This window comes from Nanorana parkeri, unplaced genomic scaffold (assembly GCF_000935625.1).
Source record: "Nanorana parkeri isolate BGI_ZX_2015 unplaced genomic scaffold, ASM93562v1 scaffold78, whole genome shotgun sequence".
NCBI lineage: Eukaryota > Metazoa > Chordata > Amphibia > Anura > Dicroglossidae > Nanorana > Nanorana parkeri.
Window position 1 is genome coordinate 1,380,210 of NW_017306346.1, and position 18,762 is coordinate 1,398,971.

General features: G+C 42.9%; 1 protein-coding gene across 1 annotated transcript in view; it reads right to left on the minus strand.

The window, feature by feature from the left end:
- Positions 1-18,762, minus strand: part of PSD3 (pleckstrin and Sec7 domain containing 3) — a 405,283-nt gene that overhangs the window by 248,571 nt on the left and 137,950 nt on the right. The window contains exon 3 of the mRNA XM_018576857.1: positions 14,333-15,350. Coding sequence (XP_018432359.1) covers positions 14,333-15,350 — 1,018 coding nt within the window. The remainder of the gene's footprint in view (positions 1-14,332; positions 15,351-18,762) is intronic.

Genomic DNA, 18,762 nt, shown 5'->3' on the forward strand with positions numbered 1-18,762 from the left:
GGGGGGGGGGGGTTGGTGCAGTTGTGCTTGTATTTTTAACAATACAACAACTTCCAGGACAATCACCATTGGGGCATATTTAGATACTGCTCTTTGGTGCCATTTACAGACACGTCCATATATACCTTATACACTAAATAATTGTTATTTGAGTACAGAAGGGTCAGTGAAGACAATATGTTCTTTAGGGAGGATGAACAACAGAAAGTAGCAGTATAGATATTATACAGCAGAGTGTGTACAATGGAGACATGTAGAGTATGTATAACACAGCAAAACATATATAGTGTATAGTGTTAGTATAGTGCTCAGGTTGCTATGCAAGAGTACGTAACATCTAGGTGAGAAGGCATGAGTCGTCATTCACTATCATCTCCATAGATCTCAAAGTTATACCTAGCTTACTGCTTGTTGCTCCTTACACCTTGCTGGGCACACATGCAGTGCCAGACCTCTATCTTCCCTAGGTTCCCTAGGCCTCAACTCCCAGTCCAAACCTCTTGCTTACTCTATACCAAGTAGTCCTGGTTAATGTTGCTGTTGAGTAGGGTACATACCTTGTCTACTTCATAGTCATGGAATCAAAAGACAAAGTACTCCCTTGCCCTTGTGCCTAATATATGCTATAACCGAAAGACTCATCATCTTTCCAGCACCTCAATAAGCAAGGCCATCATCAAAGTAAAAGCATTTCCCTTTTATTCATGAGAAGTGCAAGATATTTTGGCCACTACAGGCTCAACCAAAGTCACACTTTTGCATGTGTTTTAATGTGCTTAAGTGTACTAAAATGCTTCAAAGACATGCAAAACTCAAACCATCAAAATGTGTGTTACCAAGCATGGATCCAGTTAAGCAGTGGGTGTTGCAGTTACAGATGAACACTGTAGAAGTATCAGGGTTTTTGACATATCTTAGCATCCTATTTTTTCTGCAGGTTATGTTTTGGTCAGGCTAAAATGCAGAAAACACCCATTAGGTGAAGAATTTTGATAAGCTACAGTATAAATCACTGATATAATTCCATAAAGCTTACTCTATCTGTCTCCTTTTGGAAGAAATTACCTTTTTTTTTCTCCTACAGTATGAAGTGGAGGTTCAGCTTTCTGCACTGGACCAAACCCCAGAGGTGGAGCTTATAGTGAGCTAATAGAACTTGAACGTTTTTAAAAGTTAGAAAAAAACATTTTCGGTTTCGACCTGAGATTTTTTTTTCATTTCAGTTTAGTTTCGGTTTTGAAATTTTCATTTCTGTGCAACTCTTAAAGTGGTCTTAGTCATAATAATAATAAATAAATCCTTATCTAAAAACGAAACACCTATTAGTACTTTCAATACATTTCCAGACGTCAGGAATCCAGCACGGGAAGCCAGTTTATATAATACATTCTCCAATATCCATACCACAATGAGCTTTGTCCCTATGTACATACAGCTCACTCCCCAGTACCCATGTCATTAGTGAAGCTGGAATAGCTGGAAGAGAGGGCAATGTAGTCTTGATGGGTGACTTCAATTACCCAGACATCAATTGGGCCAATGGAACTTCGGGTTCGGCAAAGGCGGGGCGATTTCTAAACATGTTGCGCGACAATTTCATGGACCAGATGGTGGAGACTCCTACCAGAAAAAATGCCATCTTAGATCTAATTGTCACTAATAATGCAGAGTTAATCGAGGATATTGTAATTGGGGAGTCATTGGGTAATAGTGATCACAATGTGATTACTTTTAATATAACTCTAGTTCATACAGCTCACAACCCAATAACAATCCCACCATGTCACCGCACTCCTGTTGCACAAAGATTACTCCGCAACATCCCTTTCACCAATGAGTTCTACACTCCAGTACTGAAAGCTCATTCCCAAGTATCCAGCAAGCACATTACTCCCCTATATCCATGTCACCAGTCAGATCTGTACTTCAACACAAAAATCTCACTCTCCCAGAGCCATGCTACCAGTGAAATATTACCCATGCTACCAGTGAAATCTTCACTTCAACACACACACATCTCACACCCTTGGACCAATGCTACCAGGAGATCTGAACTTCAACAAACATATCTTACTCCCCTGGATCCATGCTACCAGTGAGATCTGCAATTTAGCACATACAGCTCACTCCACGGCGACCATACCACTAGCAAGATATTTGCCACCACTCCCACTACACACAGCCTACTTCTAAATAGTAATTTCACCAGTGGGTGAGATCTAACCACCAGTATACAAAGATATAAAGGATCATTTTTCATGGAATCTGCAGTACAGAACACACAGCTCACTTCCCATTATCGATGCCACCAGTGAGATCGACATCTTGCTCCACTGGGTCCATGCAACCAGTGAGGACTGCAACCCAGGGTATACAGCTCAGCCCCCAGTGATTGTGCTACCAAGCAAGATTCTTTTACACCCCTACTACACAAAGCTTACTCCACAATATTCATTGAACCAGTGAGATCTGTGTTTATAACTACTCAGGGGGGAGATAACTGTGTGTACAGCATCTGTGGTCGAAAGAATTGTATACAGTATATGTGCATTGTGGGGAAAAAGAACTGTGTATGTGACTATTGTGAGAAAACACAACTGCATACATATCTGCTAAGGAAAAGAGACCTCTGTGTGTATGGCTGTTGTGGGACATGGAATGGGAATGGTGTATACGGCTGCTAAGAAAAAAAACCTGTATATGATTGCTGGAGAGGATATGTGCATGCCAGGCTCTCATGCATTAATGGCTGAAGGACCCTGTATGCCCACCCACAGCCATTAATAAGTTTTTCACTTTTGTTTTCCTAATGTCTTCTTCTAATTCAAGTCTCAACTTTATTAGTGGCTGTGTCAGTACAAAATAATTCATTTTTATAATTAGCATTCTTAATTCGGGATTACAGTCCTGCAATTTTGTTCTACTTCGTGTTGATAACATTAACATCAACAACTTACTTCCGCAGATTGAGCAGTAGTGGAGGTGGCGCGCTCCCCTGTCGTTCAGCAGATACCACCGAGACTGAGACGGGGTCGAGCAACGCAGTCTCTCCAGCCGATCTACCTACGAGCGGTGAGCGGGGAGAGAAGGTCCATCGAGAGAGAGTGGCTGGAAGAGACAAGAGGAGCGAGATGAACGGCAGACATGCCTCGCCGCAGTGCACTCGTGAGCGCAGACAGAGCAAATACAGAGGCGGTGAAGGGGACAGAGATCCAGGAGCCCGACAGTTCTCAATGAAAGAGGTGGAGGAGATAGTATCTACAACGTTGGGGAAATACCTGAATACACTCCCGTCAAGAGAAAGTATGGAGCAAGGCTTTAAAAGGCTGGAAGAATCACACAAATCAGGTATGGAAGATTTAAAATCAGATCTGCATTCCTTCCATAAGAGACTGGAGGCTATTGAAGTGGTGGTACAGCCAGTTATTGAAGCGCAATCAGTGGCACAAGATGATATTGCGGGGCTGCATAGCCAGGTTATTAGCCTATGGTCAAAATTAGATGAATTAGAAGACCGTCAGAGACGGAAAAATATCCGTATAAGGGGGATACCTGAGTCTGTGGAACAATGTGATTTGCCAATGACTGTCCAGGAAATTTTTCAAATGTATGCAGGTGACTGTGCCGCTGAGCGGATAACAATGGACAGGGTCCAGCGTATACCAAGTTTCCACGTAGGAAACCAGACACAGCCACGCCATGTACTCTGTAGGTTGGACACGTTGCAATTTAAAGATCTCCTAATGCGTAAAGCAAGGGAGAGAGGCGATATGGAATACAGGGGGGCGAGGACCTTGCTTTTCCCTGATATATCACGAAGGACACTAGCAAAGAGAAGGGCCATGCGCCCGATAACGCAAAAATTGAGGGAAGCTGGAATCCAATATCGGTGGGGGTTCCCTTTTAACTTAAGTGTCAAGAAAAATGGTCGGACCTCTGTTACCCGTTCGCCAGATGATATACAAATATTTATGTCCCAAATTGGACTATCACATATGGAGATAGAAAATTGGCCTGATCCATCTAAGCCGATATATAATTTTTTTTTTTCTTCCCTTCTCCTTCTGTCCCGTTCTGGACCGATCCTCCCTGCCGCCCCTGACCAGACGGGCACCAATTAGGTGCCCGCGGGCCGGGAGCGGTGGAGGGGAGGGGGGGCGAGTGGGGGAGAGGGAGGAAAGGGGGGCGAGGTATAAAACCACCATGGAGACTTCCGGTTCCGGCGCCTGATGTAGTGGAAGCAGAGGAGGAAAGAGCTTCCGCGCGGCCAGGGCCATAATCGATATTAAAACCTACTCTAACGAGCCTGCACACTCCCGGTTCAACTCTGAGGTACAACCTCAACACCCGTATGGAAAAATTTCTGTCGAAGCGCCGCTATACACCCCGTGGCAAAGCCACCCCTACCCGCGGCAAACGCTCACAGCCCTCCAAGATGGCCGCTGCCTCTGAAAGACCAGACATCAGCGCTTCCTCGGCCGATGACATGCCGGCGCTGTCTGAGCACGGCCGGATTGCGGCAGAGGTAGCGAAACTTCTTAAGCCTACTATACAGGACATTGTTCATAAGGCGGTATCAAAAGGCATACAAGCCTTCCGACAGGAGCTACTAGGCCAGGCCCAGAGGATAACCGAAACGGAAAACCGCATTGTTCTCTTGGAAGAGGGAACGGAAACATCCTCCTCTTAAATCAATGCTGCCCATCGCCATATTCAACACCTGATGGACCGTGTTGAGGACCTGGAAAACCGATCCCGACGCAACAACTTACGGATCATCGGCCTCCCGGAATCCTACCACTCATCCAGGTTGTCGACCATTTGCGAGCACAATATCCCGGACTTGCTGGATCTCCCTACCCCATGCAGGGTCGAGCGTGCACATCGGGTAGGCCCTCTGACTCCTGACCGCAAATCGCCTCGTCCGATCATAGTGCGCTTCCTAGATTACAACGATCGTCTGGCGGTCCTTCAAGCCTTTCGAGCCAAAAAAGGCCTTCACCTTGATGATCATCGCCTCCTCATATTTGCCGATTACTCGGCTGAGGTCACAAGAAAAAGGAAGGCGTTTGCCAAACCTTGCTCCCTTCTATACAATCGGAAGGTTCGGTTCACCCTAGCCTACCCAGCCACCCTGCGCTTTCAATCGGCAGACGGCAAACAACGCTCTTTTCAGGATCCGATGGAAGCCATGCACTTTCTGGAACAAGTTGCCGACCAACCGTTAGCCTCGGAGGGATCCGGATCTCCTAAACCCCCGCGTCACGCCACCCCGGCGAGAAGAACCGCGACCCGTCTCCCGATGACCCCTTCGGATTCTCCATGATCCTGTCCTCGCACACCCTCTCCTGCTGGAAGTCTCCGGCGCACACTCCACCTTATTTTTGGTCCGCTACCCGCCATCTCGGACGAAGGAGTGAGTAGTTGACCTCCTACGGGGTCGTTTTCATTTCATTTCCAAGCCGAATCCTTGACCGGCCTACAGCAACTGATGTGTGAGCCATGGAGTCCGTGAGTAATCCGACTTGTCTCTTCTTCACATTCACTGACCCTGCATCCTCCCGTCATTCTGCAGGGGGGGGGGCACAAGTTTCCTAGCTCCCATCCATGCACCTATAGCTCCACCGATAGTTGTCAACCTCATTTCTACTTTTTCTTTCTTATACTGTTTTCGATATGGAATGATAAGCCCTCCCTTTTATATGTTTTTTACGTTTTATATGCTTTAATGTTGGACACTTGTGCGGGGCTCTGGATTTTTTGTGCCTGACTGTCACCGTCCTAGGCCCTGGTCTAGCGGAGCGCCCAGGAATGCTCTGCCACGCTTTTCAGGAAAAAAGCGAAGTCACGTATTGTTAGCTCATGGTTTTTAGTTTGGTTTTCTTTTTGGTTTTTAAATGTTAAGTTTTGCTTCCTTACACTCTTTGGCCCAGTTGGCCATACAAATATCACTACCGATCCTAAGCTCCGTGTGCTGGTTTTGAGACTTGCCTCTCCTCCATGGGGTAGTTCCATCGCGCTGTGCCCACTCATCTTCCCTCTAAGGTGTCTTTGCTATGTGAATGCTCGGTCGAGTCTACATGTTTTTCACATCTCTAGGAATTCCTTTGAACTCCTGTTAATTGTATATGTAACCGGCTATGCCACTCTGACGATAAAAATGTATACTCACTATAAGAGATTTGATATGACCTTATGTCTCGGGATATACGTGTGATCTCCTGGAATGTCAATGGCCTGCGCTCCCCTGCTAAGCGCATGATGGTGCTCCGGCACCTTAACAAATTCAAACCAGATGTAGTTCTCCTACAGGAGACACATCTCCCTCTAACAGAAGCTCAGCGCCTACGCAAATTGTGGGTAGGAGAGGTGTTGAGCTCCCCAGCGGTAGGAAGGAAAGGAGGGGTGGCCGTCTTATTCCACAAATCCCTTGACTACTCTATACTACACACCGAGACGGACCCTGGCGGCCGTAAACTACGGGTGACGGTCAAATTGCAAGATAAAACCATTTCTCTATATAATCTCTACTTCCCCAATGCACCTACGGCCTCTTATTTTCAGGAGATTACCACTTGGATCCTACAAGACGGAAACCCACACAAACTCTTGGGAGGAGATTTCAATTCAGTAATGGTGTTGAGCGAAGACAGGTCGGGACCGACCTATACACAGTCGGATTGCACCAAAACTCCTCCCACGACTTTGTTCCAGATGTCGAAAGCGTTGAACCTTGTAGATACCTGGAGAGTCCGCAACCCTCTGGAAAAGGAATTCACTCACTTCTCTGACGCACACAAATCTTTCGCCAGGATAGACTATTTCCTCGCATCAGCTCCCTTAGACACACTGGTTGGAGAGGCCCGACTTCTGCCCATTGCCATATCAGATCATGCTCCCCTGCTACTCCAACTACACTCCTCCATACCAAAAGGAGACGCGTTTTTATGGCGCTTCCCCTCCCACTTAGTCAACGACACAGCTCTCCACTCAACACTATTGGAAGCCTGGAGGGAATACCAGTCCTTCAATGCGCAACACACTGCCAGCCCAAATCTTTTCTGGGAGGCGGCGAAGGTGGTTCTCAGGGGCACGATTATGTCTTATGTAGGGGCCAAAAAGAGACATACTAAGACACAATTCCTCAAGGCTAGCTTCTCCCTTAGACAAGCCCAATTGACTTACTCATCACATCCCTCGCCCGCACATAGTACCCTCTGGAAAAAAGCCAAAAAGGACTTTGAATGGTGGTCCGCCCAGCAGCAAACATTCTATCAATCCCAATCTAAACTACATTTCCACAAATTTTGGAACAAGCCAGGGAAACTAATGGCCAACCTAATGAAACCAAGATCCTACAACTCACACATACCATCCCTACGCACAGAAACAGGGACCTTGGTCACAAACCCTAAACTCATTAATGCCACTTTGGAAAAAAATTACACTACATTATACTCCTCTACACCCGTAGATACAGACCTTGGTGAATCATTTCTAAACTCTACAACCCTTCCAAAAATCTCAAAGGACGACCTCTCCTATCTCAATGCTGACATATCACAGGAGGAAAACACGACCAATGGTAAATCCCCAGGCCCAGACGGATATACTTACGAATTTTACAAAATGATGCAAGCCCACGTAACACCCACTTTGCTCGAAGTCTTTAATGGCATCTGGAGAGGGGGTGAGTACATGAAAACAGGCCAGGAAGCTCACATTAAAGTGATACCCAAGAAAGGCAGAGACCCTACTATACCGGACTCATACCGGCCGATATCCCTCATAAACACAGATGCTAAATTGTTATCCAAGATAGTTGCTGACAGCCTAGCTAAAATTATGCCTCAATTAATATCCCCTGCTCAGGTTGGATTTGTCAAGGGACGTTCGGCGGTGGCCAACATCCGCAAGGTGTTGACAGCGCTAGAATATGCAAAACAACATCCGAATATTCCTCTAGCATTGATCTCGATCGATGCAGAGAAGGCCTTTGACAACATCCAATCCTCATGGCTTCTCAAAGTCCTGGAGAAAATGGGGTTCTCTGGCCCTTTTCAGACCTTTATATCGACACTGTATGCTTCCCCCTGTGCCCGAATACTCACCCCGGGGTTCGCCTCGGATAGTTTTCCTTTGAAGAAAGGCACCAGACAGGGATGCCCCCTATCCCCCTTATTATTTAATATTTCTTTGGAACCTCTATCACTTTACTTTCAAAATCACGAACAACTCTCCGGAATCCACTTCAAAACGCACAAACTTAAAATCATGCTTTTCGCTGATGATATAGTCCTATTCTCCTCTGACCCATCTCATGACATTCCCTTGATCCAAAACACTTTTGCCCACTTTCACAAATTTTCAGGCCTAGCCATAAACATATCCAAAACTGAAGTCCTCCCCCTTACCTCGCCAGCCACCCTTTCGCTCTCCACTATGAATACCTTTACTGTAGCCAAACAGCATATCAAATACCTGGGCCTACTTATTGGTAAAACTCCATCCTCTCTCTACAACTTGAATTATCCCCCCATTATCCAAAAAATACAGAAAGAACTGCTCCTTTATAAAGATTTACCCCTGTCACTGTTTGGTAGAATCCACCTTGTCAAAATGATCCCCTTTGCAAGACTTCTTTATCCAATGCAAACACTCCCTCTCCTCTTGAAACACAAGGATGTGCAGGCCATTACTTCGGCCTTCCTACAATTCATATGGCAGGGGAAGAGGGCGCGAATATCGCTCAAAAAACTCAGCTTACCTAGGGATGAGGGAGGCATGGCCTTTCCAGACCTCAGACTTTATAACTTGGCTTGCCTGCTTCGCCATTCTGTTGACTGGGTATGTTCCTCGTCACGTTACTCCAATTTCCTACTGGAATCGGAAATGGTGCATCCTTGGAGGCTATCCTCCCTCCTCCATTGCCCCCTCTCCACCCTACCTCAGCAAATACGATCTAATATACTCCTAAGGGACACCATCATTGCTTGGAGAGAAACGCACAAATTGCTGAAATTAAACCCGTTCTTTTCCAAGCATCTGTCCCTCAGAGGCAACCCTTCCTTCCCACAGGGGGAGGAGTATGAGGTCTTCACTAGGTGGGAAACGAAGGGGATATCCCATTTCACTAACTTTCTGAACACTCACCTCAAAAAACCCTTGTCATTCGCAGAATTTCAATCCTCCTATGGGATCCCGTGCCAAGATTTCCTCCACTTTTTGCAAACCATAGCCCACATTAAGCAACTGAATCCTAATGTCCCCAAATTACTAACCAAATCACCAATGGACACTATCCTTTCCCCCACTACTAATTCCATTTCATTCCTATACCCACACCTGCGCCAAGCGGCCCTACCCCCTCTTTCAAAATCCAATCTCACTAAATGGGAAAAAGACGTCCCAACAGAGGACGTTGTGGAGAAAATAATACAAGGTTATCGCTCACTTTGCAAAATATTACCTAATGAACAATGGAGGGAAACGCAATTTAAAATTATGCACAGGGCCTACTACGCCTTTCAAATTAAATTCAAACAAAACCGGAATAACATCTACCTAGATCACTGCCCCAAGTGCAAACTGGAGGCAGCCTCCTTATTCCACTGTCTATGGGAATGCCCACAGATCCAGTCCTTTTGGGACAAGGTTGCGAACTTTGTCAACTCGGTGACCGGCCAAAGGACTCAGCCGGAGATCCTTCTGTTCATATTCAACTATTGGGACACATCCACAAATGCCCCAATCACCTGTGGTCGCTCAGTAAAACAGTGGATAAGCATTTCTTTACTGGTGGCTAGGAGGTGTATTCTAAGAGAGTGGCTATCTCCCCTCCCTCCCACGCTAAAAAGACTCCGAGATGACCTGAGGGATCTATTTTATTTAGACAGGCTGGACGCTACTTTAAACTTACAGAACGAGAGAGGGGTAACCAGATTCTACGATAAATGGATGCCATTTATCACTTTCTCTTTCTCCCCCTCCGAAAGGGAAAGTCTGCTTGCACCCTTTGAGTTCTCTACGTGCCGCCTCCAGGATCAACTATCAATTACAAACTAGAGAGCTATGGTTATTTTCCTCATCACAGGCATAACTTTATGCTCCCACAGCTTGCACCCATATAATGCGGCTATGCCATTATCCACGACACTGGGACAACCCCGACACACTATCTATACAGGTAACTAAGTTTACATGTATAGACTAACACTGGAGACCAGATTCCCCCCTCCCCCCTCTTTCTTTCGGAAACTGGAACGACGCTTGTAAAACCGATTATTAGTATTACAACACCTATATGTCCTTATTACCCTATGATTAGGACCCTTGATGGGAACAGTGCGAATCGAATTGGAGCGGTAGTTGAGATTATTACTTTTGTTACTGTTTGTATTTTGTTTATCTTGTTGATCGACTTTAAAAAGTCAGACACTAAGCGATGTACTAGGTATTCGGGGAAATCTTGCAGTCCTCCCTGCTCACTTTGATTCCTTGTGTATCAGGGGCAAACATTAAAGGATACCCTTAGGGATGCTTATGCAGTATGACATACTATCTTGAACAATCTGCCTCAATGTTTCTGTATCATTGCAACATGTCCCTGTTTTCCTGCTGTACTTATTTTTTATGCTGAAAATAAAAAATGTTTTTCAAAAAAAAAAAAAAAACACCATGGAGGGGTGACTCCAATCTACATCAATCTACATTAGTTGGAAAACTAGTGGTAGCTCAAGTTAAGAAGGAAGGTAGAGGAGGGAGCGGAAACAAAGGAAACAAAGGAATATATGAGACACCCAAAATAAAATAAAATATATAAAAGGTATAAATTAATAAAAGTAAGATAATAAGAACAAGAGAAAAGCAGGGGAAAGAAATGGAAAAGGAAAAATGGCATGGGACTCACCGATGCTAGAGCTACCTCCCGAGAATAGAAGCCGGTACAACTGGCAAAGGCCCTGTAATTTACGGAGGCCAGATTCTAGTAGGGATGATTGACTCGTGGCTGCTGTTGTTGTTATTAGTGTTTTGTATCCTGTGTTTTTTTTTATGTCAAGGAGGAGGATTGGCTGGGATAGAAAGAAGGGGGTAGAACATAATCTACGGGATATTATCCTAAATGGCATATGAGTAACTACACTCAGAGTAAATCCCGAGGTGTGGCTATAGGTTTCCACACCACATTACCAGTAGTAGATATTCAGGAGCAGGGGGACGATGAAAGGCGTTTCCTCTTTGTTAAATGTAAAATATTTGATAAACAGTACACACTTGTTAATATTTATCTGCCAAATAAAGGTCAGATGAGGGTACTAGTAAAGATACTCAACCTTTTGAGAAACTTTATGGAAGGAATTCTGTTCGTAGGGGGGGACTTTAATCTGACAATGGACCCTAAAGTAGATACGTCTAAAGGTACAGCTCATATACCATATACCCAGCTTAATAGATTAAAACAACGCCTACAGAATCTACAGCTGGTGGATATTTGGCGTATTTTACATCCTAGAGCTAGAAATTACACATGTTACTCACCATCACATATGTCATACAGTCGCATAGACCAATTTTTTATGGGTCTCATTGTTTAATTAGTTGGCAGATAAAAGCAGACATAGGAGTCCAAATATGGTCAGACCATGCACCCATATTTTTCACGATTACACCGCCGAATACCATGCAGCTTAATGCGACATGAAGATTAAATGAAAACTTAATACAAGATGACTCTATAAAAGAAGCTATTAGACAAGGCATTGTAAACTTCCTAATAGACCATAAAAATGACACGGCACGATCAATAAAATGGGAAACCCTGAAAGGGGTAATACGAGGAATACTTATTTCCCACGGAACACGCTTAAAAAAGAGAAAAGAACTTGAAATCAAATCACTTATAGAAGATATACAGCAACTTGAAAGCCAACACAAAAAGAATGTAGATATAAAAGTCTATAATAGTCTTCAGCAAAAAAGAATTGAATTACATCAAAGACTAGATCTGGGGTACCAAAGATATAAGGATATAGTGAAGCGAACTACCTACGAATTTGGAAACAAAAGTAGTCGGCATTTGGCACGCTCGATAAAAGAGCAACAGGCCCGAACATATATCCCAAAAATTAATTGTAAACATAAGGGCATAGTTAATTCTTCAGAGGAGATCGCTGAAGCATTCCATAACTATTACAATAACCTATATAACCTTAGGGAAAATGCCACAGGAAAAGAGGGGAGAGAGGAACAAAAGGACAAACTGGACTATGTACACCAGACACCCCTGCCTAGATTGGATAATGAAGCAATTGATAAATTGGACACTCCATTTTTGTTGAGAGAAATCATAGAAGTGATTCACTCATTACCGGGGGGGAAAGCACAGGCCCCGATGGGCTAACGGGCGTCTTTTATAGACAATTTGCTGGAGAACTGGCCCCAATACTACTGGAAGTGTTTAATTCCATTGGTGAGGGGAGCGGGTTCCCAAGTCAGAGCCAAGAGGCCTATATAACATTGATACACAAGGATAAAAAGGACCACATACAGTGTTCGAGTTACAGGCCGATATCATTAATAAAATGTAGACATGAAAATCTACGCAAAAATTCTGGCTTTACGCATACAACCATACTTACAGGAAATAATCCACCCAGAGCAGGCAGGTTTTGTTCCCGGGCGAGAGGCGAGGGATAATACTATTAAAACTATTTCCCTGATCCAACAAGCTCAGTCGAGGAAAACCCCTCTGTGTCTACTATCTCTATACGCAGAGAAGGCCTTCGACAGGGTTGATTGGAACTTTATTAAAACATCTCTAGAGCAGATAGGAATACCGACTCTCCTAGTATCAAAGATCATGGCATTGTATACAAAGAGAAAGGAATACGACCACTCTCGGAATTACTCCCGATGAACCAATTAAATAAGGGTAGATGGCTGGAGTACCTCCAATTGAAGCACTTCTATGATGGCTTCCCTTCGGAAGATGGAGTGCTTAGAGATTTAACCGCTTTTGAAGAGATATGTTTAAATAAAGTAGGCGATAAACACATGGTGTCTAAGTTGTATAATCTAATATTAAAACAGATGTTTCCAACATTGCCCTATTATACTAAAGTGTGGGAATAAGAGTTAGGTCATGTATTTACAGAGGAGGAGTGGAGGAAGATCTTTTCTCTAACTTTCAAATCAAGTATCTCTGCCCTAACACAGGAAAGAAACTTCAAAGTACTAACAAGATGGTATAGATGCCCATATAACTTATACAAGATGAACCCTAAAAGTTCCAAGTTGTGTTGGAGGTGTTTTGTAGAAGATGGGACGATGATGCATATTTGGTGGTCGTGTAAGATGATAAGATCTTACTGGAAATCAATCTTGGATATAGCACAAGAGCTAACGGGACTCCATGGTTTGGAGACAGCTGAGGTGGCTCTGCTATCTCTACACCATGGTCCGTCCAATGCAAGAAAAAAAAGCCTATTGGGCCCAATCCTTGCAGCTGCAAGGGCAGTAATACCCAGACATTGGAAGTCAACCACCTCTCCCCAGATATCGGAATGGGTGGAAGAACTAAATAACGTAATGCGATCTGAAGAGCTCATAGCCCGCTCATATAATAGACACACGCTATTTGGGGAGAGGTGGAGCCCATGGAGGGATTTCATGAGCTCACAAGAGATTCTTAGATTTTTATAGGGGTAAAACCAAAAGAAGCCTAACGTTGGATTATCTTATCCTGAGTTGATACCTGCTCTAACTTGACGTTCCTTCTCTTCCTTTTGTTCTTTTCACTTCCTTCCTAGCGATTAATTATACTTACAACACCCCTGATACCCTTGATTGTGTGGGAATGTCTGTTTTGGGGGGGAGGGGGAGGAAGAAAGGTGTTAGGGTTTTAGTGTTATATGTCACTTGTTTTAAGGAAGTAGGAATATGGAGGGAACTACAGAAAATAATTGAGATGATTCTTACTATAGGTGTTATGTTAAATGTGCGGGAATGAATTATGTTTGTTATTTGTATTTGTATGATATGTGAAATTTGAAAACTCAATAAAATAAATATTTTTAAAAAAAACATTAACATCAGCCTATGCTACTGTGAGACATGTTAGTAGGGGTGTTATTTTACTGTTTTGTGAACCACAAGGTTACACTCATGTGGAAGAACAAATATCTCTACTGACTGAAAACTCAACTGATGAATTTTCCACAAACCCTGTGGGGTACCTGTAGTGCTCATAATTTATAGATGAACCACTTGTCACCTGAATAGAATTTTTTCAGGCATTTTCCCCTGAAACTTTCCCTGCATCTTTATACCTCACCTCTTGAAAGATCGAACATGTTCCACATTAGCTTCACCAGGATCTGAATCCTTTACGAAAACTTCATTGTCTAACCCATCCTGATACTGACAGGTGTCAGAAACACTTCTAGGTCTCTGAATTACAGATGACAAAGGTGTTCCCATTATGCCACTAGTCCTCTCAAGGTTTGGAATGTAACTGTTTGTTCCTGCAGCTATGAGGGACGTTGTATCATTTTGCTTTTCATCAGCTGTAGTCGGTAAAGTGTCCCTGCACCCAACCACCATTTGTGTCTGTACCGTTGCTGTATCAATACCATTAATAGCAGAATTTTCAACACATATTGGCATAGGAGATTGTGTCTGAGCTGAGTCATTATTCTCTTCATTATTCATTCTGGTTATGAGAGTACTTTCTTCTTCAACATTGCTGTTATCCATGATAGTTGTTGTTGAGGAGGAAATATTACTATGTTGTGATCTTGAATAGTCAGCAATCTCAGTGATTTGTGATAGTGAGGATTCTGAGAGAGTTTCCTCTTCTGAGATTGCTGCCAACTCTCTTTGTACATATAAATAACACTTTTTATCCTGAGGAACAGGTGCTATGGGAGTATATGGGGTGTCCTCCTGACCTGGAACCATTACTTTTTCAATTTGTTCTGCTGTCTGAGTACTTAGGATAATAGGATTATCCGCAATGTTCTCTATATTGACAGTCAAAGTACATCCTGTCTGTGGGTTGAGCTCTTGCACTGTTGAACAGTTGCTGTCTGCACCATCTGTCAAATGTTGGGTCCCACTCTTTAAATTGTCATGTAAACATTGTTCAGATTGTTCTGTTAAATGGTCATTATACAGTACGGGGCTGGACTTGTGAAGGTCTCTTTTTTCTTCTATACATTGTGTTGGTTCAATTACATGTCCTTGATTGCCTTTGAATGTGTCATTTTCTCTAGGCTCTGTTGTCCCATATTCAGGAAATTCATTGATGACACTAGCAGCTTGTGAAAGCAATCTTGTGTTTCCAGGGTCATCTGTGGAAACAAATCAATGGCAACATTAACATTATTCCAGAGTCACGTGATATTAATGCAAAAAAAAAATCATTAAAAAACTCCCATTTCTTCAGTTGTTATACCAGTGCAACCTCACTTCTCGGAAATTATTTAAATTGCAGTTATTTACTTGTATTCTCTTCGTTAGAGCAGAAGTGTCAGGTTAAGTGTCAGTGTTGATAACACTCACTCAAAAATCTGTCTTCTAACAAAGGTGCTGTCAGGATTACATTAAAGAAAACAAATTATTTTTTTAGTTGAGTTTTATCCTCCAGCAGCCAGGACAGAGTGCCGGCTATGAGCCATGAGCTCAGGTAGGTGACAGGCTAACCTTCATCCATCCTCCTTATAGCCCAACTAACAAGTCTGACAGTTTCCCTCTGTTAGAGAGAATACCACTCTCCTGGGAGGTACGGTTGCACTATTATAACAATTTAGGAGTGAAAATTTACTATTTTACAAAAAGACACATTTCTGACTGTTTCTCTTAAAGGAAATTCCAGAATAAATAACTATTTTACCTTTGATTTAAATGCTTCCATCTAGTAACAAAAAAGTCAAGCCATACCTTCACTATTTCATAAGTGCCTCAAAATCTAACAATTGGTAAAGTACTATATTATGCCCCAGAAAAAAAAAACAACAATGCAATATTAGGGTTCAGCTATTGAGAGGCACCGTGCATTGCTCTGAGGAATGTGTTAACTGTTTTTAGGTTCCATTATTTCTTTGGAGCTGCATCTTCGGTGTAGCCTGAAGCAATCAAAATTTATTGGCTGTGATTCGAACCTGGCACTGCTAATGCGAAGTCTTTATTTATAAGGTTAGTTGTGGCTCGAACAAAGTGAAATAAAGTCCACCATGTAATGGAGATGAACAAAGCCAGACATGTTTCAAGTCCAACTTGTGTGACAACCATGGTTGCCCTCACAGATACAAAGGAGAAATGAGTGTAGACATAAAGGGACAGGAAGGGTGTTATTCACATGATTACTAGGTGAAAATAAAGGGAAGCAAAGGCTGAAAAACTAATAAAGCCACCGCATCAAAGGAATGAAGAGCTGCACTATAAAAAGTTTTTGGGTTTAGATATGCTTTAAGCTGCTCGTGATTGTCCACTGCCAGGAAATTAACTAAACAGTGTCTCAAGTCACTGACACAGACAAACACAATGTTATTTTACTTTCAAGTACATGCCTATCCCTGCCTCAAGACAGTATCTGCTACTGTCCAGGATAATGCACAAGGTCAGCCAACATTTTTCACCAAGATATGTTAGATAGGAGTGTTACCAGTGCATGTACGGAGTTGAGGATAGGCAACCACAATAGAGAATAATAGCAGTCAACCAAATGCACGACAAGCTAAACATAGGCACTGCTGTATTATAGTGTGTGGCGGTCCACAAAAAAACATATGCCGTACATTCAAATTCTCTTCTGTTGTTTAAAGATCCTGCAAGTACTGAGAAATGCATGCTAATCTGTCACAAATGCACTCAGCTATTAAAGGGTTATTAAAGCCACAGGTGTTTTTGCATATACCTACTGCTAGCAAGCAGTAGATATATGCAAAAACTTTTTTTTTTTTTAAACCTTTGAAACAGGTTTAAACGTACCTGTGTTTTCGCCGTGCGCTCCCGTCCGAAAATCTGAAAAATCACGGGCGGCAGCAAAGGATCTTGGGGCGACCGCATGCACAGTTCAGATTTTCGGCCAGGAGATAAGGAGGGGCAGAAGGTAAGTCTATGGACAGCGTGCACCCGCATGCAGACACCGTGGGACAGGAAGTGCCAGCAAGCACAGAGGAGTCAGCGCTGGATCGGAGACCCGCAGCAGCACTGGAGAGAAGGCTGATAAGGACAGGAAAGAAGATCGGATTAAGAGACACCATTTAAGGTAAGTGCTGACACTAACATTGAGGGGAGGGAAAAACATTTAGACTTTAATGTCACTTTAAGGTTCTATTGTGGACTGACAGCACACAGCATTTGTGTGTCGGTTCTGCCCAGTTGTCTTTTGCTAAACTATTAAATCTCTTCTTCTCATGTCCATAATATAAGCAGTAATTGATCTGTAGTCCAAGATAACATCTAGGAGGGCAAATCAGGTATAAGAAAAAAACAGGAGGTTTGGACAGGGACCCTAGAAAGCTCTGAATTTCTAACAACACCAACACATATTTTTTGCACTTATTGCTGAGATATAACAAAATACTTTTGATAGTATATTTCCCAGGATGAAGGGGAGCAAATAAGAGAGGTCAAGGCAAAATTTAAAAAACAAACATATTTAGTACCTCTCTGGAATACACGTAGATTCCCTAACGCTGCAAGCACAGAACAATAACTGTTGTTGTGCCAGAAATATAGTGGGCTCCTTTATTCCATTTTGACATGACAACAAAGTGTATTTTGGCTCTGAATTGCTAAGCATGTGTTGTCAGGCCTGCCTTCTTCTTTTTCTGGTGCATTATAAAGAACACAGACCTCTCCTCATCCCCTCTCCCCTCCTCATTGCCATAATCTCCTTGTACACAATCAGAGACCACAGGAAGATCAGCTCACAACATTTCTTGAGAGATAACGCAGAGGTAGGGGTTGGCAGGAATAAGTACTTGCTGGATAGGTGCCCCAATCCTTTATAAAACATATGAACTGCAATGAAGGTGCACAGGTGTTAATACGGCCTTAGTACATGGGTGACTGTTAAACAAGAGCTGGTGTGAATGTGTGGGAGTAAAGAACTCTAAGCTACTGTACAGACGTTAAAGAAGGAGAGCAATTTTCATAATTTCTAATACTAAATCTGTGCAGTACATTAATTTAAAACAAGATGTCACACTGAGTTAGGGTCAGAGAGAGATAATACACAGACAGCAAATTGCTTGGAGGAAAATTATTTTACATGGTGGCAACCAATTAGGTTAACAAAAATAATTTCTGCTCTTTTACTCTGGTATGTAATGGTTCCACCTACAATTACCACACACACACACACACACACACACACACACACACAGATATATTTATACTAATCATTTATTTGCTTGGCCATCATGTACCTATGGCTTGCCACATTTAGGAAACACATTCGCTGTCTGGATTGACCTGTGCAATTACCTGATCATTTGCCGATTCCTGAACATTTGATAATACTCTATAAAAAAGGACTCTACTACTCTGCAATGGAAGTCAGTAACATTCTCTGTATTCATAAGGTACGCTGTGTTCATTTCAACAGGTGAAGCATTTCAATTATCATTCAATTCTTATACTGTCAGGGGTGCTTAAAATGGTCACCTTTTACTTACATGGTTTAAATCTTAAAGAGATACTGTCACGTCAACCGTTCAGGGCAAAGTGAATGTGTATTTTTTTTATATATATATA